General features: G+C 45.6%; 2 protein-coding genes across 4 annotated transcripts in view; both read right to left on the minus strand.

Moving 5' to 3' along the window:
- SIN3B (SIN3 transcription regulator family member B) overlaps positions 1 to 3237 on the minus strand; it is a 44245-nt gene extending 41008 nt beyond the window's left edge. For both annotated transcript variants that reach the window (XM_086408605.1, XM_086408604.1), the window contains exons 1-3: positions 3107 to 3237; positions 2759 to 2865; positions 1308 to 1461 (exon numbers count right to left, since the gene is read on the minus strand). In XM_086408605.1, the coding sequence (XP_086264731.1) occupies positions 1308 to 1461; positions 2759 to 2865; positions 3107 to 3214 (369 nt within the window). In that variant the 5' untranslated portion in view covers positions 3215 to 3237. The remainder of the gene's footprint in view (positions 1 to 1307; positions 1462 to 2758; positions 2866 to 3106) is intronic.
- A 10690-nt stretch (positions 3238 to 13927) lies between these two features.
- The window catches only part of NWD1 (NACHT and WD repeat domain containing 1), an 82222-nt gene continuing 74337 nt past the window's right edge, over positions 13928 to 21812 (minus strand). For both annotated transcript variants that reach the window (XM_086408607.1, XM_086408608.1), the window contains 3 exons: positions 20827 to 21377; positions 17660 to 17765; positions 13928 to 16099 (listed from right to left, as the gene is read on the minus strand). In XM_086408607.1, the coding sequence (XP_086264733.1) occupies positions 15798 to 16099; positions 17660 to 17765; positions 20827 to 21377 (959 nt within the window). In that variant the 3' untranslated portion in view covers positions 13928 to 15797. The remainder of the gene's footprint in view (positions 16100 to 17659; positions 17766 to 20826; positions 21378 to 21812) is intronic.

Genomic DNA, 21812 nt, shown 5'->3' on the forward strand with positions numbered 1-21812 from the left:
CAGAGATGGAGGAGGAGGTGGTTCAAAAAGCTGGTTCAGTCACACCAGGGCTTCTCAATGCTGTGATTTTGCTCCCAGGAGACATGTGGCTCTGTCTGGAGATCTGTTTTTGGCTGTCTCGACTGGGTGAGGGCCTATGGGTGGAGGCCGGGGATGCCACTGAACACCCACAATGCCCTGGCCAGCAACACCACCAGCAATGTGTTATGCCCTAAATGGCAACAGGACCGAGGAGAGAAAAAGATAATGGCTACCTTATAAAAGTAAAGCTCAAACAGTCTTTTTCTCAGGGGGTCTGGTGAGCTCAAAGAAGAAAGGACTGCAGAGACAGAAGAGGGTGCCACCTGTCACTTAAAGAAGGGACCACAAGCCTGAGCTGAGTCCATGGTCCTGCCCGCAGGGAAATGAAGCACATCAACAATAAAGATGGCTGGTCACACATGCATCTCCACCGCTCGATTCCGTGTGCTGCCAAGGGTGATCAGAGGGATCACGGGCCCAAGCACGAGTATGGCCTGCCTAGCGCTCTGAGGGGGAGCCGCAAACCCAGACCTTGGTGGCTCCGATTGCCATTATCTTTTTTTAATCAGAGTACAGTTGCTTCACAATGTTAAGTTTCTGCTGTACAACCAAGTGAATCAGCTATACACACACACACACACACACATATCCCCTCCCTTAGACCTCCCTCCTACTCCAGCCCCATCCCATCCCTCTAGGTCATCACAGAGCACTGAGCTGAGCTCCTGTGCTATATTCCAGAGTTCCCAGTATCTGTCTGTTTTACACATGGTAATGTATTTATGCCAAACTAATCTCCCAATTCACCCCACCTTCCCCTCCCTCACTGTGTCCACATGTCCGTTTTCTATGTCTGAGTCTCTATTCCTGCCCTGGAACTAGGTTCATCTGTCCTATTTTTCTAGATTCCACATGTTAACACATGCACTAATATACGATACTGGTTTTTGTCTTTCTGACTTACTTCACTCTCTATGACAGACTCTAGGTCCATCCACATCTCTGATTGTGACTGGACATAAAACTATGTTCGGAGAATGCCTCCCTAACATATACAGGCACACCCACTCTTGATTTAAATCTGCCAAATGGATCAATTTGGGATGCAGAGGCTGCTGGGGAAGGTGTTTCGATTTATTTTGATTTGTGCTAGAAGCATTTCAAGAAGACCGGCCCTTCACCTGCTTCCCTGCCAATGAAAAACACACGAGACACGCTGCCTGGCCTGAGTACCCCAGTGCCAGGGTGGGCGGTGCTGAGGCCAGATCACTCACACCACTGCATACCTGGCTCGACAGAGGCGACTGTATGTTTAACTTGCCATTCTTGGGAATGTCTATTCTGTAGCCAAGAGGAAGGAAAGCGTTGAATCCAACAATGAGGTCAGGGTGTTCATGGAAGAGCTGCGACACTCGTCGGATGACGCCAGGTGTATCGATGCTGGAACAAAGAAGACCAGGAGTGGCAGGAGAGTCTAAGCGGCCAACTGGGAACTGAGCTGACTTCTGACTCTCTTAAGCGTCCCAGGACACAGGCTGCTCAACAGACAACAAAGCACCCTAAACTGTGCTCTGTGTGACTCTGCAGACAGTGGTCCACCACCAAGGCAGCCAGGCCTGGGCTCCCTGTATCTTCCTGGCAAAAACCCACACAACAGGCACACAGCACAGCTCCCAAAAAACCGCAAGCACGTGCGCTAGGTTCTGAAAATGTCAGGAGAGCCAGCTGCACATCCTGAGCTCCAAGAAGAGACAGGAAGCCAAGTCCTCTAAACGGGGAGATAAATTCACTTCATACGAATTAGCGATCTGCTGTGACACAGGAGTTGTTCCCAGCAACTGACGGTAATGCATAAATGTCAAAGGCCCTGCAAGTATGGAAACTGCTTAACAGCTCACGGAGAGAGGAGACAGGATTCTCCCTCAGGGCTGCAGTCAGGGCCAAGGTCTTGTGGAAGGAAACCAGGTGAGGCCTGTCGTTATTATTTCCTCTGGGAAAGCTGCACAGTGTGGATCTGATACTCACGAATCTAAGTCAGAAGGGATGGAGTCCTGGTCCCGTCTCTGCTCCTAACGTGAATCTGGGTGAACCCCTGGCCCACTCTAAGTCTCAGCAAGCCCCCTGTCAAACAAGATAGGGGATCGGGAGGTCCCCGATGTATCTCTAACCCCCCTGATTCTGTGCCTATGAAAACAGCTAATGTGTTTTAAATGCCTTCTAAGTGCCAGGTTCCTTATGAAGCATTTTATGTGCGTTATTTCCCAAGCAGGCCTGGGATGAGGGCGAGGCTAGTGAGGCACTCACCTTGGGGATTAAGATTTGAGGGGGAGAGAGTGCCAAAACATTCCTTAATCAGGATAAGTAACATTTTCATGTAGTGCTTGGCGGAGGGGAAAAAAATCTAAATTTAAAAAAAAATCCCCAACGAACAAAATTTATCTTAAAAAAACCCAACATTCTGAGTAAAGACAGGATCTCACCCTGTGCTTGCCTGACTGCCTCACTCGCCTCACCCCATCCCTGCCCTCCTTCCAGGAATCCCCACAATAGCTCCACAAGGAGGGTACCCTTCCGTCCCGTTTTTTGGAAGAAGGAACTGAGGCTCTGAGAAGTCATAACCTGCGCAAGGTCACCCTGTTGAGGGTCAGCGGGGGGTGGTGGCTCCCACTCCGCTCAGGCCCACTGCGGCCCAGGGCGTACCCTGGGACGTCCCCCTGGGCAGGGGCCCCGCAGGTACCTCTGGCTCTTGAACTCCTTCATGATTTCCAGGAAGCCATTGTAAGTGGCAGGATCGCTGCCGAAGCGGATCTTCACCTGGTCCAGGTAGGTGAGGGCGTCTTCCACCTGCGGGGAGGGGGAGGGTCCTGGTGGGCCGCGGTCGGCGTAGAAGGGGACGGGGCCGGGGGTCCCTGGCGGGAGGGGTACAGGCCGGGCTCCGAGGGGCGGAGGCAGGGAGTCGCGGGTCCAGGGCCCAGAGGAGCGGAGGCCGACGCAGGGCCAGGGTCGGGCGGGGCCCTGGTAGGGGGCGCCAACCTCCGGGGACTGGACGACGGGGTTCCCCAGGGACGGCTGGGGCACCACTCACATGCACCGGCAGTTTCTCGTGGCCCCCGGAGCCCGAGCGACCCCAGCGGGCGCCGCTCAGCCCCCGGCCCGCAGGGCCGACGCCGCCTCCGCCGCCAGCGTGCGCCATGTTGGAACTCGGAGCCGCGGCCCGCCCCGCCCCCCGCCCGAGGGTCGGCCGCGCATGCGCTGGCTCCGCCCGGAGGGGGCGTGGCCTGGCGGCGGCTGGGACAGCAAAACTCCTTGAGGGACTGGCTGTAGGATCCTATCCGTAAAACTGAAATGCTGCTAACGCTTAAAGTACCACCGGTGGGCAAACCAAGGCCTGCCCTCTGCTTTTGTCCGGCCCCACAAGTAAGCTGAGAATGCTTTTTACAATTTTAAAAGTTGGAAAAACTCCGATAGTGAAGATTATTCTGCGCCACGTGAAAATTCTATGAAATTCAAGTTTCAGTGTCTGCAAACTTAAGGTTTACTGGAACACTGGAATGCCCACTCTTTTACTGGGCACCTCTGGCTATTTTTGCGCTCCGGCAGCGGAGTGAATAGCTTCTACAGATGCTAAGATCTACACAGCCTGATATATTTACTGAAATAGTGTTCTGGACCCCTGCTTTCTAGGGTTGATGTAACAACTGGGATTAGGGTTAGGGACACACCGCCCCGCATACAAGGCCCTGCATTGAAGTTTTGCCGAAATGCTTTTTAAAAATTTTTTTATTAATTTATTTGGCTGCGCTAAGTCTTAATTGCAGCATGTGGGATCTTATTTGTGGCATGCAAATTCTTAGCTGTGGCATGTGGGATCTAACTCCCTGACCAGGGTTTGAAGTCATGCCCACTGTGTTGCGTATACAGAGTGTTAGCCATTGAAACACCAGGGAAGTCCCTGCTAAATTGCTCTTGACTTAGTCCTGATCCTCCTCTCCTCACTTCTCTAGTCCTGTTCCCATCACTTCCCCACTGGACCAGTTTGGGAGCCTCTTAACCAGTTTTTCCAGTCCCAGTGCTATCAAGAACTGAGATCATTTCACAACTGCTTCCAAATCTCCAAGGTCTTCCTATTTCTTATGAGTTAAATCTAAGCATTTGTATGCAGCATGGAAGGCAATAAAAACCTGCCCCTTATGAACCTTTTCTTGCAGAATTTTTCACCCAAGTAAGCTGCCTTCTATCTGTGCAGAAACTCCTGTCAATGCCTGCTTAGCCTGGCTGCTCCCTGACCCCATGTGTCAGCTGGAAGTCCTATTCTATCTCTTCATTACACAAAAAGCACCCTATATATCCTGCAAAATACAACCCAAATATCCTCTCTCTCAAGAAACTGCCCGACTTCTCTGCCGTCCCACAGTCTCTTGTACGTCATCTTCATTTGGTATCTCTATTTGTGAAGAGGTGCAGGAAAGCTGAGACTATATTGGCAACGGGTGCATCATTTGCCAGGGGTCATGAGTAAAATTGGGACTTCCCCGGTGGCTCAGACAGTAAAGCATCTGCCCACAAAGAAGGAGACCCAGGTTCAATCCCTGGGTGAGGAAGATCCCCTGGAGGAGGGCGTGGCCACCCACTCCAGTATTCTTGCCTGGAGAATCCCATGGACAGAGCAGACTGGCAGGCTACAGTCCATGGGGTCACAAAGAGTCGGACACGACTATAGGGGGAGTTCCAGCAGCAGAAGTAGAATGGTGAGCAAAAGTAACAAGGCTTTTACCCCCACAGTGTCATCAGTCTTTCAAGAAGGATAAAAATCAATCACATACACAGATGTAAAGTTTCAACTGTGACAGATACTTCAAAGGGAAATTACAAGTGTAATAGTTACTCTGTTCCAGTTACTCTACCATCTCCAGATTTAGAGGTTTACATGATAAGAACATTTATTTTGTTCTCCAACCTCCAGGCTTGGAAGGGATAGCTCATCCCTGTCCCCTCTGTGTCAGCTGGGTATTTGGAAGGCTGAGGATGGAATCCTCTGAAGGTTTACTCACTCACATGTCTCAGTTGCTTCTGGCTGTAGGTTGAGGCCAGTGGCTATTGCCAGAATGACCCACATGTGGCCGCCTCATGTAGCCTGAACTTCCTCACAGTATGGCAGCTAGGTTCCAAGCCCAATCACACAGAGAGGAACAACTGAGCCAGGTGGAAGCCTTATAGCCTTTTCTGATCTACCTTTGCAAGTCACACAGAATCAGAAGTCCCTCCCAAATTCAAGTGGAGAGCCAACAGACTCCAGAACCTGGGGAGTGGCCAGGTTCTGAAATAGCATGCATGATGCCTGTGTGCTCAATCGTGTCCAATTCTTTGCAACCCCATGGACTGTAGCCCACCAGGCTCCTCTGTCCGTGGAATTCTCCAGGCAAGAATACCGGAATGAGTTGTCATTTCCTTCTCCAGGGGATCTTCCCGACTCAGGAATCGAACCTGGATCTCCTGCATTGGCAGGGAGATTTCTTACCATTGAGCCACCTGGGAAGCCCCAGGAATAGAATGGGGAGATAGGAATTATTGCCATGACCATTTTTGGAAAATATCTTCTGTCACCAGACAGACTTAACCCAGTCAGGGGATGAGAAAGGCCTCCCAGAGGTAGTGATATTCTAGCTGTGTCCTAAATGATATGTAGGTGTTCACTGTGAAAATCAGAAGGAATGGCTGTGCAAAGGCCCTGTGGTGGGAATGAGTGTGGCATATTTAAAGAACTTAAAGAAACCAGTGTTCTTGGATTTCAGAGAAATGGGAGGGAGAGAGAAAGAGAGAGAGCAGGATAAGTGTAGAGGGAACAGAGAAGGCAGGCCACTCTTTCTTATGAAATGAGTTAAGGCTTTTGGACTTGGCATTTAGTGCTGGTAGCAATTGTGTGTGGGTTCTACACAAGGAACTGTTTCAGAAGCTTGGAAGTTGGAAGCAAATACTCTGACTGTTCTGCAGGGAAGTGATTGGAGGGGAGCCAGGGAGGGTGCAGGGAGGCTGTTTCATCGTTTAGACAGGCAAAGGATGATGGTGGTTTTAGACCAGGGTAGGAGAAGGGGAGGTGGAGAGAAGGTGGTGAAAGGGAGTGATATTTAGAAAGTAAAGCAGAGAGGACGAGGCACAGGGTGGACGTGGGGTTGAGGAGAAAGGAAGTGTGAGGATTCATAGCTCCCAGCCCACAAAGGTATTCTGCTCGGTTTCATTGCATTTCTGCCTGAACAGAAGCTAAGGCCGACTGAAGCACATTCTGAGGCTACCAGTCCTATCCACAGCAGCACCTCCTGGGGGAGGTCCCTCCCCTGAGAATCAATGGCACATGTGGGCTTCTCACAAGCCCCAGAGACCTTCTACATTGCTCCCCCTCCCACAAGGATCACTTTAGGTTTTCTATTCTTTTAGTAGGTCTCTTAGGATCAGAGGAAGCCCTCACTCAACTGGAGAACAGGCAACCACAAGTCAGTGCCACCTTGGGCACGGGTGTGAGTTCTGAAGGATACATGAATATATGCGTGTGTGCATGTGTGTCTGTGTGTGTGTTCAATATGTAGGCAACAGGACGTGTACATCTTTTCATTCTTGTTTTTATAAAGCATGCTGCTGCTGCTAAGTCACTTCAGTCATGTCCGACTCTGTGCGACCCCATAGACGGCAGCCCACCAGGCTCCCCAGTCCCTGGGATTCTCCAGGCAAGAACACTGGAGTGGGTTGCCATTTCCTTCTCCAATGCATGAAAGTGAAAAGTGAAAGTGAAGTCGATCAGTCGTGTCCGACTCTCAGCGACCCCGTGGACTGCAGCCCACCAGGCTCCTCGGTCCATGGAATTTTCCAGGCAGGAGTACTGGAGTGGGGTGCCATTGCCTTCTCCTTATAAAGCATACAAAGTGGCTAAGCTAATTTTTTTCTTTACTATTCTCATCTACACAGATTAAGTTGAAAACCTTTTAGATAAACAACAAGGGCCTGCTGTATAGCCCCTACTGTATTTCCCTACAGGGAAATATATTCAATATATTATACGAACCTATAATGGAAAAGAATCTGAAAAAGAATATATATATATATGTGTATATATATATATATATATCAATTTGCTGTATATACCTAAAACTAGCACAACATTTTAAATTGACTGTACATCAATATAAAAAGTTAAAATGATTTTATATGAAAATAAAAAGTAGTTTTTAAAAAATTAGAAAAAATGGAAAACCTTAGAGATGACAGTTTGGATAGACAGCTTAGATAAATTTGGGACACAAATTTCCTTATCATTTGTCTAATTTAATGACATTAAAGTAAGTTCTCTGGTAGGCCTTTTGTTGGACAGTATTTTGGCAAAATTAAGAAGATCAAAAATCCTGTATATTTTGAACTAGGTAAGTCTTCCCAGGTGGCAAACATTAGGATCAAACTCGCTGAAGTTGGGAATCACAGTTTGTAGCAGAATTTTCGGAGAAGGCAATGGCACCCCACTCCAGTACTCTTGCCTGGAAAATCCCATGGACGGAGGAGCCTGGAAGGCTGCAGTCCATGGGATTGCTGAGGGTCGGACACGACTGAACGACTTCACTTCCACTTTTCACTTTCCTGCATTGGAGAAGGAAATGGCAACCCACTCCAGTGTTCTTGCCTGGAGAATCCCAGGGACTGGGGAGCCTGGTGGGCTGCCGTCTATGGGGTCGCACAGAGTTGGACGTGACTGAAGCGACTTAGCACCAGCAGCCGCAGCAGCAGTAGAATTTTACAAGCTGCCAGAAGTCCTCATGCCCTGGTGTGAACGCCCTGCCTTGTCTTCCTTCCTGGAGTATAGGTGGTCCCAGGAACATCATGGATGTCACACCTACAGTATGTCTATGTCTACATGGTGAAGGTGAAGGGAATTCTCAGGAGTATTTAAGATTCCAAATGAAGTTGATTTTGAATTCATCAGAAAGCAGATTATGTAGGTAGACCTGACCTAATCAAGGGTACCCTTTATTTTTTAATTTAAAATTTTTTTTTAAGATTTTTAAAAATATTTGGGCCATTTTTAAAGTCTTGATTGAATTTTTTACAATATTGCTTCTATTGTTTTATGATGTGATTTTTTTTTTTTTTTGGTCACAAGGCATGTAGGATCTTAGTTTCCTGAATCCAGGGATCACCCCCCTGCAATGGAAAGAGAAATCTTTTTGTTGTTGTTGTTTTTAGTTTATTTATTTAATTGGAGGATAATTACTTTACAATATTGTGATGGTTTTTGCCGTACATCAGTATGAATCAGCCATAGGCATATATGTGTCCCCTCCATCTTGAAGCTCCCTCCAACCTCCCTCCCCACCCCATCTCTCCAGGTTATCACAGAGCACCGCCTTTGGGTGCCCTGTGTCATACATGAAACTCACACTGGTTATCTATTTTACATATGGTAATATATATGTTTCAGTGCTATTCTCTCAAATCATCTCACCCTCTCCTTTTCCCACTGAGTCCAAAAGTCTGTTCTTTACATCTGTATCTTGGAAGGAGAAGTCTTAACTGCTGAACCACCAGGGAAGTCCCAGGGGCACTCTTTAGAAGAGTCTGGAAGTCAGTCTTGAAGCAGTAGAGATGTGTGATTCTGTTGGCCTTGAAGGAGGAACCAGCCACGTCATGATCTGCCTATGGAAAGAGGCGGCCTCTGGGAGCCAAGAGCCACAGGCCTACAGCTTTGCAAGAAGCTCAGCTCGAAAGGAGCATGGATCAGGGCTCTGAGCTGGTCAGTGAGATCCCAGCCCCAGTGACAACTTGTAGGACCCTGAAGAGAGAATCCAGCCACATTATGCCTAGATTCCTGACCCACAGACACTGTGAGAGAATAAAAGGCTGTTCTTTTCAGCAGCTAAGTTTGTGGTGATTTGTTACTCCGTAATAGCTCACTAATACCCCATGAAGTAGTCTTGTCAAAACCGTTTACCGTGTGATGATGAGGTGTCAATGTAGGTTCTTCAGGTGTGACGAATAGACTGCTTTGGTGGGGATGTTAATAATGGAGGAAATGACACGGGTGTGGGTGGAGGGGGGATATGAGAAATCGCTGTGCCTTCCACTCAATTTTGCTGTGAATCTAAACTGCTCTAAAAACAGTCCATTTAAGAAAATGTCTGCTCTAAATCTAATCAAGTCATTTAAGACCAGAGTTGGCAGATTGTAAATTGTATATATATATATATTTAAAATTTATTTGTTTGGCTGTGCGGGGTCTTAGTTGTGGCATGTGGGATCTTTGGCCTTTGTTGCAGCATGCAAACTCTTTAGTTGCTGCATGTGGGATCTAGTTCCTTGACCAGGGATCAAACCCAGGCCCTCTCCATTGGGAACATGGAGCCTTAGCCACTGAATCACCATGGAAGTCCCAATATTTTATATTTTAAACAAATAACTATATAATAAAAGTATTATAAATGTTATATACAATATAAATATATATGTTTATTGTATGTCTGTATAATACCTACAGTATTAAAGTATACAGTATAAATAAGTACAAAGAGCCAGATTGTAAGTATTTTTCACTCTGGGTTCATACATTCTCTGTCACTGCAGCATGAAAACAGCCATAGGTAATATGAGAATGAAGAGGCATGGCTGTTTCAATAAAACTTTATTTACAAAAACAAACATGCAGACTGTGGCTTGCTGACTCCTGCTCTACAATGAGACTAGAGACAAAGCAAACGAATGCAGTGCAATGGGTGAACAAATCTTTATTGCATCCTAGTTTAGTTTGAAGAAATAGCTAATTAGGAATGCTTTAGGACTAATTAGAAAAATTAGGAATGCCTATTGTTAGTTTGGCAGGTGTGTGCAGTTATGTAGGAGAATGACCTTATTCCTTAAAAATGCCTCCTTACATAAGCGCTGAAGTGTCTTGATATCACCAGGGCCAGAATTAGGGTGAGGAGTCTGTGCAAATACAGGATCAGAATCCAGTTTTATTGAAAATGTTGGTATTTTGTTCAATATGCATTTTTATTCATTTTTATTTAAAAGTTATGGTAACCCAATGTCTGTTTTGATGGTTGACTATTTTTGGTCTGAGTGCTCCCTCCACTCTTCTCACCCTAGTCCCGGTGTCATTTTGAATTGGTTTAGCAGGAGATTGGCAGCAATAGGGCAATCAGGGAATCTCAATAAACACATGTTCATTGTCCTCAATATTGCAACTTTGCTGTGGGTTTGAATGTTTTCACAGAGTTTAGCAAAAAAAAAAAAAAAAATCTCTAGAATTTAAAGTTAAAAGTTTTCAAGTAACTAAACCCTGCCCAGGGACTTCCCTGGAAGTCCAGGGGCTAAGATTTGGCACTCCCAATGAAGAGCGCCCAGGTTCAGTCCACGGTCAGGGAATTAGATCCCACATGCCACAATTAAGAGTTCTCATGCCATAACTAAAGATCCTGCATGTCGCAAGGAAGACCTGGCATAGCCCAATAAATAAATATTTTAAAAATAAATTTAAAAAATACCCCCCCTCAAACTTATAGATACAGAAAGCAGATTGATGGCTGCCAGAGGCAGGAGGTAGGGCTGGGTGAAATGGATGAAGTTGGTCAAAAGATATAGTTCTAGGGGGCAGGAATTGGGGGACTAAGAGCTGTTTAGGTGACCAGATGTCCCGATTTGCCAGTGACTGAACAGTTACCATAACATAGAGCTTTTGTTTTAAGTGGCATCAGTTCGTTCAGTCACTCAGTCATGTCCGACTCTTTGCAACCCCATGGACTGCAGCATGCCCAGCCTCCCAGTCCATCGCCAGCTCCCAGAGTTTACTCAAACTCATGTCCATTGAGTCAGTGATGCCATCCAGCCATCTCATCCTCTGTCCATCTCATCGCTTCTCCGCCTGCCTTCAATCTTTCCCAGCTTCAGGGTCTTTCCCAAGGAGTCAGTTCTTTGCATCAGGTGGCCAAAGTATTGGATTTCAGCTTCAGCATCAGTCCTTCCAATGAATATTCAGGACCTATTTCCTTTAGGATGGACTGGTTGTATCTCCTTGCAGTCCAAGGGACCCTCAAGAGTCTTCTCCAACACCACAGTTCAAAAGCATCAATTCTTCGGCACTCAGCTTTCTTTATAGTTCAACTCTCACATCCATAACATGACTACTGGAAAGTCTTGTATACAGAGTCACCATGATCACCCTACTTCTGATTTTTACCTTATAGCCTCTGTTCTATTTGATTGCTTGCCATGATAATGAATTATTATTTGTGTAACCACCTAATAAGGAAGCTGACTTCTCACCAAAAATAACTTATGATAAATAAGTCCTGGAAGTGTCATGTACAAGCTGGTGACTATAGTTAATAATACTGTATTGTATATTTGCTGGAATCAGAATTGCCAAGAGAAATATCAATAACCTCAGATATGCAGATGACACCACACTTATGGCAGAAAGCAAAGAAGAACTAAAGAGCCTCTTGATGAAAGTGAAAGAGGAGAGTAAAAAAGTCGGCTTAAAACTCAACTTGCAGAAAATTAAGATCATGGCATTTGGTCCTATCATTTCATGGCAAATAGATGGGGAAACAATGGAAACAGTGACAGACTTTATTTTGGGGGGCTCCAAAATCACTGCAGATGGTGATTGCAGCCATGAAATTAAAACGCTTGCTCCTTGGAAGAAAAGTTATGACCAACCTAGACAGTATAGTAAAAAGCAGAGACATTACTTTGCCAACAAAGGTCTGTCTAGTCAAAGCTATGGTTTTTCCAGTAGTCATGTATGGGTGTGAGAGTTGGACTATAAAGAAAGCTGAGTGCCGAAGAATTGACGCTTTTGAACTGTGGTGTTGGAGAAGACCCTTGGACAGCAAGGAGATCCAACCAGTCCATCCTCAAGAAAATCAGTCCTGAATATTCATTGGAAGGACTGATGCTGAAGCTGAAACTCCAATACTTTGGCCATCTGATGTGAAGAACTAACTCATTTGAAAAGATCCTGATGCTGGGAAAGATTGAAGGCAGGAGGAGAAGGGGATGACAGAAGATGAGATGGTTAGATGGCATCATTGACTCAATGGACATGAGTTTGGGTAAACTCCCGGAGTTGGTGATGGACAGGGAATCCTGGCGTGCTGCAGTCCATGGGGTCGCAGAGAGTCGGACACGACTGAGTGACTGAACTGAACTGAATTGTATATTTGAAAGTTGCTAGGACAATAGGTCTTAAAAGTTCTTACCAAGAAAAGAATGAAAATAATGTCATTTGCAGCAACATAGATGAACCTAGAGATTATCATACTAAGTGAAGTAAGCCAGACAGAAAAAAGACAAATATATGATATTGCTTATATGGGAAACCTAAAAAAAAAGATACCAATGAACTTATATACAAAACAGAAATTCGCCCACAGTTTGGCATTAACATATACATACTACTATTACTCGGAGAAGGCAATGGCACCCCACTCCAGTACTCTTGCCTGGAAAATCCCATGGACGGAGGAGCCTGGTAGGCTGCAGTCCATGGGGTCGCACAGAGTTGGACACGACTGAGCGACTTCGCTTTCACTTTTCACTTTCATGCATTGGAGAAGGAAATGGCAACCCACCCCAGTGTTCTTGCCTGGAGAATCCCAGGGACGGGGGAGCCTGGTGGGCTGCCGTCTATGGGGTCGCACAGAGTCGGACACGACTGAAGTGACTTAGCAGCAACTACTATTACTATATATAAAATAGATAACCAACAGGGACCTACAGTATAGCACAGGGAACTAAACTCAATAGTTTATAATATTCTGTAAGGGAAACAAATCTGAAAAAGAATACAGACACACACATATATATAGTGGGTTGGCCAAAAGGTTCATTCAGATTTTCCCATAACATCCCAAGTGAACCTTCTGGCCAACCCACTATATATAACTGAATCACTTTGCTGTACACCTGAAATTAAGACACTATTGTAAATCAACTGTGTGTGTGTGTGTGTGTGTATGTGTGTAGTCACTCAGTCATGTCTGACTCTCTGCAATTTCATGGACTGTAGCCCACCAGGTTCCTCTGTCCTTGGCATTTTCCCAGGCAAGAATGGGTTGCCATTTCCTCCTCTGGGGATCTTCCCGACCCAGAGATCACACCTCCTGCCTCTCCTGCATTGACAGGTGGATTCTTTACCACTGATCCACCTGGGAAGCCCAGTATTGAATATTAACTACACTTCTTGGGATCATTTCATAATATATACAAATATCGAATCTTTACGTTGTACACCTGAAACTAATACAATGTTATATGTCATGTTTAATTTTTAAAAGGACTGTCTAGAATTTAATATAAATGGCACCCCACTCCAGTACTCTTGCCTGGAAAATCCCATGGACGGAGGAGCCTGGTGGGCTGCAGTCCATGAGGTCGCTAAGAGTCAGACACGACTGAGCGACTTCCCTTTCACTTTTCACTTTCATGCATTGGAGAAGGAAATGGCAACCCACCCCAGTGTTCTTGCCTGGAGAATCCCAGAGACAGAGGAGCCTGGTAGGTGGCCGTCTATGGGGTCGCACAGAGTCGGACACGACTGAAGCGACTTAGCAGCAGCAGCAGCAGCAATCCCTGCTGTAACTAGAGGAGCTATATATTCCAACTGTCCTGGGAGAGTCAGCTTATTGTAGTTGTCCTGGAGTAATTGTTTAGATCACTCCGTTTCACTCTCAAAAAGTGCTTCAGTTCGGATAGTATGTTAATACAGTCCTGTTGGCACAATAACCATGCTCTCACCCTGGCTCCACCGTAGCTGGGGAACCTCAAGCAAGTCACTCCGCTACAAAGCAGTGTGCTTGTCAAACATTCATAGCAACCGAACACTTTCTTAAATGAAGACTCTTTACAGAAATACCACGGTAAGCAACAATTCAAAGTAGCATTTTATTAGTAAAAAAAAAATTCTTTCCTATAGGCAAATTAGTGTTTACATATGAAGCAACTGATTTTCACTGAGGCTGCTGAGATGGGCACTCATATTTTAAACCAGAAGTTGTAGCTAAATCTTATTTATGCATTGGGTAAACCCTGATTCACAGAGACATGGTGCAAAGAGTAGCTTTAATTTTTTTTCAAGGGCTCCCCTCCCCTCTAAGTTAAATGGGGATGGCAGGAGAATCCTATGCTAGTCATTTCCAACACCTTAAAAACTGCTACCCAATGTGTATTTTTAAATTACAGTTATAAAACATTTTTAAGTGAAATTTGATGCTAAGTGACATTTGCAGAACTGTCAAAGCCCTCCTTGGAACACTAGTTTTAAAAATGGCTGAATGAGACCATTGGTCAGGTCACATCCAGCTCAAAAGCCTCTATTTCTAAGGCTGTTTTTTTTCTGTCTGGAATTCAGCTGGAGGTGGGGGAGGAGGAGAGGATGGAATAGCACCTTGAAGGTTTGGACTCTGCTATCCTTACAGCAAAAGCCCCAGAAGCAAGTGGGGGCTTTTAGAAGGCTGCAGGCATAAAAGAAAAAGCCATTTAAGTGGAGCAGAAACAGTCAGACTTTTGAACTTGCACAAGGCAGAGATGGTTCAAAAGCATGGTAGGAAGATGTCGGCAGCTTTATCCATCTGCTTCCAAGAGCCTCCAGTTTCTAAGATAAAAAGCATCTCTAGCCTCAGAGTTTGAGAGCCAAGGAGTATAGATGGAAGAATGATAACAGGTTTACTGTTTTAATGCCAAGTTGGGTCACAATGAACTAGACACATGAGCCAAGTGTGTCTATAAGTGCAAATTTGAACCCATTGCCAACTTGGTTAAAATGAGGACATTTCTCATAAAAATCCAGATTTCTGGCTTTACTTATGACAACAGGAAGCTCTGGCACCAGTGGGCTGCTCTCCCCAGGGCCGTTCAGGGGTAGAGTCAAGGTTCTCATGTCTCGTGCCAAGACAGAGCAATGCCCTCCATGTTTGCATGGTCACCATCATAATCTGCTGGTCACCCCAGTGCACAGCAATTATCTTGATTACTTGTTGGTGCCTGTGGGCATTTGAATGTGCCACCCATGGAATTGATGGTTGTGCTTCTGGGTCTAAAATTAGAGTGAGGTGGTCCCAACAAAAATTGGAACAGGAAGGCTCTAGATTCTAATTTCTCAGAGTTCTCTCTGCTCGTGATCTTGAGCAAATCACGACTAACTCTGCAAGGCTGTTTCCTTATCTGTAAAATGGAAGCAGAAACTCCTGCCCTCTCTGAAGTATGGGCTGTGATAAGGATCAGACCATAGCAACTGGTGCTTTATAAATTGGCTGTGTGATCCATGTCTGTGGTCTGGTTGGTCTCATATCCATCCATCCCCATCTTGGCTAGCACCCCAGTTACCCTGGGGAGTAGCCTCTCCCCCTCTCAGTCTACAGAGTTGGGTGGTGTTGACTCCAACCTCAGTCTGGATGGACGTGGGGTCAGGACCGCCAAGCAGAGTGCTGCATTTTCCTCAAAGATAGCTTTGTGTTCTGGGATGGGTGTATGAACTAATTGGGGCTAACAGATTTAGAACCAGGACTTTGGTTCAAACTGTTGGAAAGAGACCTTCTTTTCTGCTGAACTTGGCTGTCATGATGCTAATCTGGGGGTGGACCGGAGAATAGAGCTGAGGAGAGAAAAAAATGGAAAGATGGTAGGAAACAAGGTCTGGTCACATAACTGGAGGCTTCGAGTCCAGATATATATCAACACATACTTTCTTTTTGCTTCAGTTGGACTGAATGGGACTAACTCACTTGGCTCCATCGGGGGTTTTACACCAGCAGGCAGACTTGTGAGCGTTTGTTTGATCTGGATTCATTTCCCTGGGCACTCTCCGATCTCAAGTCCTGGAGTGCTCCTGCAGCAGCTGCCAGCTCTTCTCTCTGCCTGGATTTGACCATCCACACTGCTTTCTTGAAGTTCTTGAGAGGGTCCTGTTGTGAGATTCTTGATGAAGGGCACTGGAAACGCTCACGGATGAGATAGCCGTGTCTGGAGGGGGCAATGAAGCCATTGGAGGTTGGGATGATTCTGTTCACCACGGCATGCACAAACTGGACAGCCAGCAGTGTGCCTGTAGGGAGAAGTGGTGGGATGGGCACAAATGATAAAAATTCAGCCACAGAGATCCAATCTCACACATTTGAGACTTAGCTGCGTGGGGTCAAATTTCTTCTATCCCCCTTACTGGCTTAGGCATGACAGCAAAATTCTCATTCCCTCTTGCTTCATCCACAATATGGAAATGATAACTGAGCCTACCTGCTGAGGGGAATTCTGAAGATTTGAAGATGTTATGCATGTCAAGTGCTAAGTATCAGTTTCATCCCAAAGTGAATTCAGTCAATATTATTATTGGAGAAGGAGCGGGAAGAGAGGTTGTGAACCTGTGCAGGATGGGCTTTTAAGGCCACAGTCCACAGACTTTAGCATCTTTATTACTCTGTATTAGAATACAATGTATTCAGTTGCAATGTATTAGAACATAACTATTCAATTATACTGATTCAATCACAGTGTTTTCAGTTATAATGTATTTGATTACAATATATTCAACTCTATCTGCTATTCATTCAGCCACTTACTTGCTTTATGACCTTGAGAAAATTTCTTAATCACTCTGAACTTCAGCTTCTTCATTTGTCAAATGGGGATAGCAATAACTCCTACCCCTCCCTGCCAGTGTCATAAGGGTTCCTTTCTCTATAGGAGAATGTGACAAAGGTAACCATGGGGAGCAGGTAGACCAGCTTCAAACCACAGCCCACCCCATCTCTCAGAGCCTCAAATTTTATAAAAGGCGGGTGTGTACTGAGATAATGAAATGACTTGGTGACAGTATCCAGTACACAAGAAATGTTAACTTCTGTTAATATGTCCTTAGTGTGATGTTAAACAGAATGAGAAATGTGGAGTTTTCAAAGTGGTTGATCTTAAACAAGGCTCCCCAAACATTTACAGGGCCTGAGGAAAGAGAATGAATGGTCAACGTCCTATAAGATACAATATGTAAACACTGTAAACCCAGCTAATAAACTGTTGTATTAAGTGAAATATATTCTATCCTTCTACATTGGTTGATATACCTTCAGAACACCTGGAAGGTCAGGTTTGGGTTGAGGATTCTCAGGCTCTTCAGTTCCATGTCTGAATATAACAGTATGGGAGACCCCAGATGTCTGCGATTTTCCCCTTCTCTTCCCACATCCAGCTCCATCCTACATCCCTAAGGGGCCTCAGATACCTACATGTGAATCCCCACCCAGGTCACACATCCAGACTCCACGCACACCATTCCACAATCACCTTCACAGCCTGGGGGTGTGCACGCTCAAGGCATAGCCCACTTTCAGAAGGATAGACCTGGGAAAGAGGCCCACAGAGCCCCTAAAGAGGACTTCTGGGGCATGTGGGGAGGGTGTTCTGGAGTTCCAGGTTTTCAGAGCATGGGTTCTAGAAGAAGAGGTATAGCTCCAGTTGGGCCTGTTCCCTGAAGCTGCAGATACCTGCCCCCCAAGCAGATGGACCCAATGAAGGGAGGTCAGAGCAGAGCCCTCTAATGTCAAGGATCCAGAACAGGGTCTTTTGTCTCCAGACCTAAGCTCAGTCCTACCCTCAAAGCAAAATGACTCACCATCCAGCACACTCCATACAATTATGGAGCAATCTTTCAAGCCTGCGTAGACATACTTGTCATCCTTGGAGAAGCAAGCACATTGGACTCCTATACAGTAAGAATTCTGTAGAAAAAGGCAATGTGATCTTTATTTCAGACTGAAAGACACCTTGGAATCCAGCCCCAAGGCACTTGTATAGGAAGCCAGACTTGTAAACACCTCTTGGGTGATGCATATGTGCTAAGTCGCTTCAGTCATCTCTGACTCTTTGTGACCCTATGGACTGTAGCCCACCAGGCTCCTCTGTCCCTGCAATTCTCCAGGCAAGAATATCTCCTCCAGTGGATCTTCCTGAACCAGTGATTGAACCTGCACCTCTTATGTCTCCTGAATCGGCAGGCAGGTTCTTTATCACTAGCACCACCTGGGAAGCTCCTTCTTGCGAGATGGATCAAGTTAAAACCTGGAGAGATGCTACGCATTGATATTCCTTGGCCCAAAATACATCTTCAAAGAGATTGGTTTGAGAGGATTAGTGACATTTTGCATTGGAGAACAGGAACTATAGGATTTAATTTCTTAAATGATCTTGGTCATACAAGTATTAGCTCCAATTGTATTTAATTAAAAACTATATGCTAAATGAAATTAGGAATCCTAGAACAGAAAAAAGGAACTCACTGAAAAACATATGATCCTGGACTTCCTTGTGACACAGTGGGTGGGAATCCACCTACCAATGCAGGGGATGCAGGTTCAATCTCGGGTCCGGGAAGATTCCACATGCCACGGAGCCCCTAAACCTGTGCGCCACAACTGCTGAGCCTGCATGCTGAACTACTGAAGCCCGTGTGCTTGGAGCCTGTGCTCTGCAACAAGAGAAGCCTCAGAAATGAGAAGCCTGGGCATCTGAACAGAGAGTAGCGCCATTCATTGCGAATAGAGAAAGCCCACGCAAAGCAATGAAGACCCAGTGCAGCCAAAAATAAATTTTTAAAAAGATACAAATAAAAAAAAAAAACCAACAACATATGATGCCAATACAGTTGAAAGCTAATCATATTGTTCCCATGTTACTTTCTTAGTTTTGACAAACATACTCTAGTTATGTAAGATGTTAATATCAGGGGAAGCTGGGTCAGGAGCAGGTAAATGGGAACCTTCAAACTATCTTCACAACTTAATCTGTAAATCTAAAATTATTCCAAATTTAAGTTTATTTTTTTAAAAAGAAAAAGCTAGGTGTATTTAACTGCTGTGGTGATATTTCCCAACTCAACAAGGCAAAAGATTACTTATATCTCAGCCTTATAGTGACTTCATCAAGATAAGTCAGGGGGGATGAAGGCATTTTGAGATAAAACTGCCTATATTCTGTTCTCTTAGTTACAAGATTGTCTCCCTTAGTTTATTAAGAATGCTTATATCTTGCAACCTCAGGTACTATCTTTGTTCCCCATCTGAGAAAACTGGAATATTAGCACAACCTTACAAGATTGTTGTGAGGAATAAATTATAGAATGGTATTTTAATATGTATATTTGGACTGCAAGCAGATCAAACCAGTCAATCCTAAAGGAAATCGACCCTGAATATTCATTAGAAGGACTGATCCTGAAGCTGAAGCTCCAGTACTTTAGCTGCCTGATGTGGAGACCCGACTCATGGAAAAGACCCCGATGGTGGGAAAAATTGAAGCCGAAGGAGAAGGAGATGGCAGAGGATGAGATGGTTAGATAGCATCACCAACTCAACGAACATGAATTTGAGCAAACTCTGGGAAATAGTGAAGAGGAGCCTGGCAGGCTGCAGTCCATGGGGTCATGAAGAGTCGGCAGTAGTGACTGAACAATTTTGCATAATATATATGAATATGTAAATATATGATATCACTCAATCATATTGATACAAAATTTATAACTTCTTAAGAGATGGATGTGAAAACTCTTGAACACTTTGTATGTAAAGGAGTCATCAGTTTCCCTCCTCAGAGCCTTCCCAGTTGCTGTTCCTTCTGCCTAAAATGCTATTCCACCAGACTTACCTGACTTTCTTAATAGCAGCCCTTGCCACGCTCTACCTCTTTTTCTTGCCCTATTTTTCTTCAAAGGTCTTGTTGCACCCCAAACATCATGTATATGCTGCTTTGTTTTAATTTCACAAACATTTAATGGTCAGGAGCTCTCCGAGGGACAGGTACCACCTCAGTGAACAAAACACATAAAAATCCTGCCCTCACAGAGCTCACAGTGTCTCCCCGACTAGAACGTGGCTCCAAGAGGTGGGACGCTGTCTGCTATGGTCAAGCACCTTCCTCGGCACTAGAAAGAACCCTGGCATGGGTCATACAGTCAAAACCTTTGGGTGAAAGAAAGGCCAGACAGGATCAGGGTGAGAAGAGTGAGGCAGGACTGTGCCAGTGCAGGATTTGATCCTGTCTTTATTTTCACTTTTTGACTGTGCTGTGTAACATGTGGGATCTTAGATCCCTGACCAGTATCGAACCCGGGCCCCCTGCATTGGAAGCTCGGAGTCTTAACCAGTGGACTGCCAGAAAAGTTCCCATCCTGTCTTTATTTTAAATGTTGCTATTTTGGGCTTCGCTGGTGGCTCATTGGTAAAGAGCCTGCCAATGCAGGAGACACAGCTTTGATCCCTGGTCCTGGAAGATCCCACATGCCATGGAGCAACTAAGCCTTTGCACCACAACTATTGAGCCTGTGCTCTAGAGCCCAGGAGCCACAACTACAGAAGCCTGCGTGCCCTAGAGCCCATGCTTTGCAACAAGAGAAGCCACCACAATGAGAAGCCTGAGCACTTCAGCTAGAGAGTAGCCCATACTTGCTGCAACCAGAGAAAAGCCCGTGCAGCAATGAAGCCCCAGCACAGCCAAAAATAAATACATAAATAAAACATTTGAAAATAAATAAGTGTTGATATTTTATTTTGTGTGTATTTTTTGCATTTATTTTTATTTTTTAAACATTGAACTAAACCATTATTTCTCTGGATGGCCAAGTTTTTTGGCATCCCCTAAAACTCTCTTCTGGAGGCGAGGACCTCTCTCACTTGACTCACACCAGTTCCGACCCTGGTTGGCTGCATGTGGTGTACCCTTAATAAATGATGCCCATCATCCATTTTCTAATGCCAGGACATGCACATGGTGTGGTAGGCTACCCACCGTGTAGCTCATCTCGAATTTCCACTTGCACACCTGCAGGTCCCAGAGACACAGTAGGGCTTCCTCGGCCCCGCTGACTGCCAGCTGCTCTTTGTGGCTGACCTCCACACAGGTGACTCGGCTCCCATGGGCCTCCAGAGGGAACACCTTGGAATTCACACACTCGTAAAGGAAGAGGTCACCATTGATCATGCCGTAGATGACACGACAGTCAGCCAGAATGGCCACACTGGCTATGGTGTCAGGCAGTTGGGTATAGAAGGTGTATATTGGCCCGTCGATGACTGGACAGGGGTCCCCTGGGCTGATGTCCAGCACCAGGACGGTGCTGTCATAGGCAATGGCCAGGTGCCCCTCGTCCTTACTAAGAGCCATGCAGTTGACGGCTTTCCGGGCTTCTGGAGGAGGGATACACATCACGTCTTGTCTGGAGTTCAGGGGGAACACCAGGACAATCCCCGAAACGAGGCCAGTGAAAAGGAGATTGGCCTGCTCGGCAACCTCCAGACACCTGACCTCGTTGGAGGTATCCAGAGCATCTTGCTCCTCACCTGTCATAGAGACAAGACCGCATCAAGAATGTATCACAGGGATAGTGGTTCCCATTTTTTAAGGATTTAAAAAAATGCTTTTGTTACCCTTCAACTTAGCTATTGCCAGTCTTCCTGGTTTCACTCCTGCCCACCAATCATCCAAGCTTTAAAATATGACAATCACAACATCTCACTGCCCTGCCTCAGACCCTCTGAAGGTTTCCCAGAACCAATATACATGCCTTTCTCAGGTCTTTGGAACCTCTCATCCCAAATGTTTCCTTTTGCCACCCTCTGTAAAGGGTAGGAGAGTAAATATTTTTGCCCCGTATGCTCTCTGCTGTCACCACTTAACTCTGCTGGCACAGCCCTAAAGCGGCCACAAACAACATGGAAACAAGTGTGTGTCTGGATTTGGCCCTTGGGCTGTGGCTTACTGACTCCTATCACCTT

The sequence above is a fragment of the Bos grunniens genome, chromosome 7, assembly GCF_055505025.1.
Source record: "Bos grunniens cultivar Pamir isolate PY7600 chromosome 7, Bosgru_T2T1.0, whole genome shotgun sequence".
NCBI lineage: Eukaryota > Metazoa > Chordata > Mammalia > Artiodactyla > Bovidae > Bos > Bos grunniens.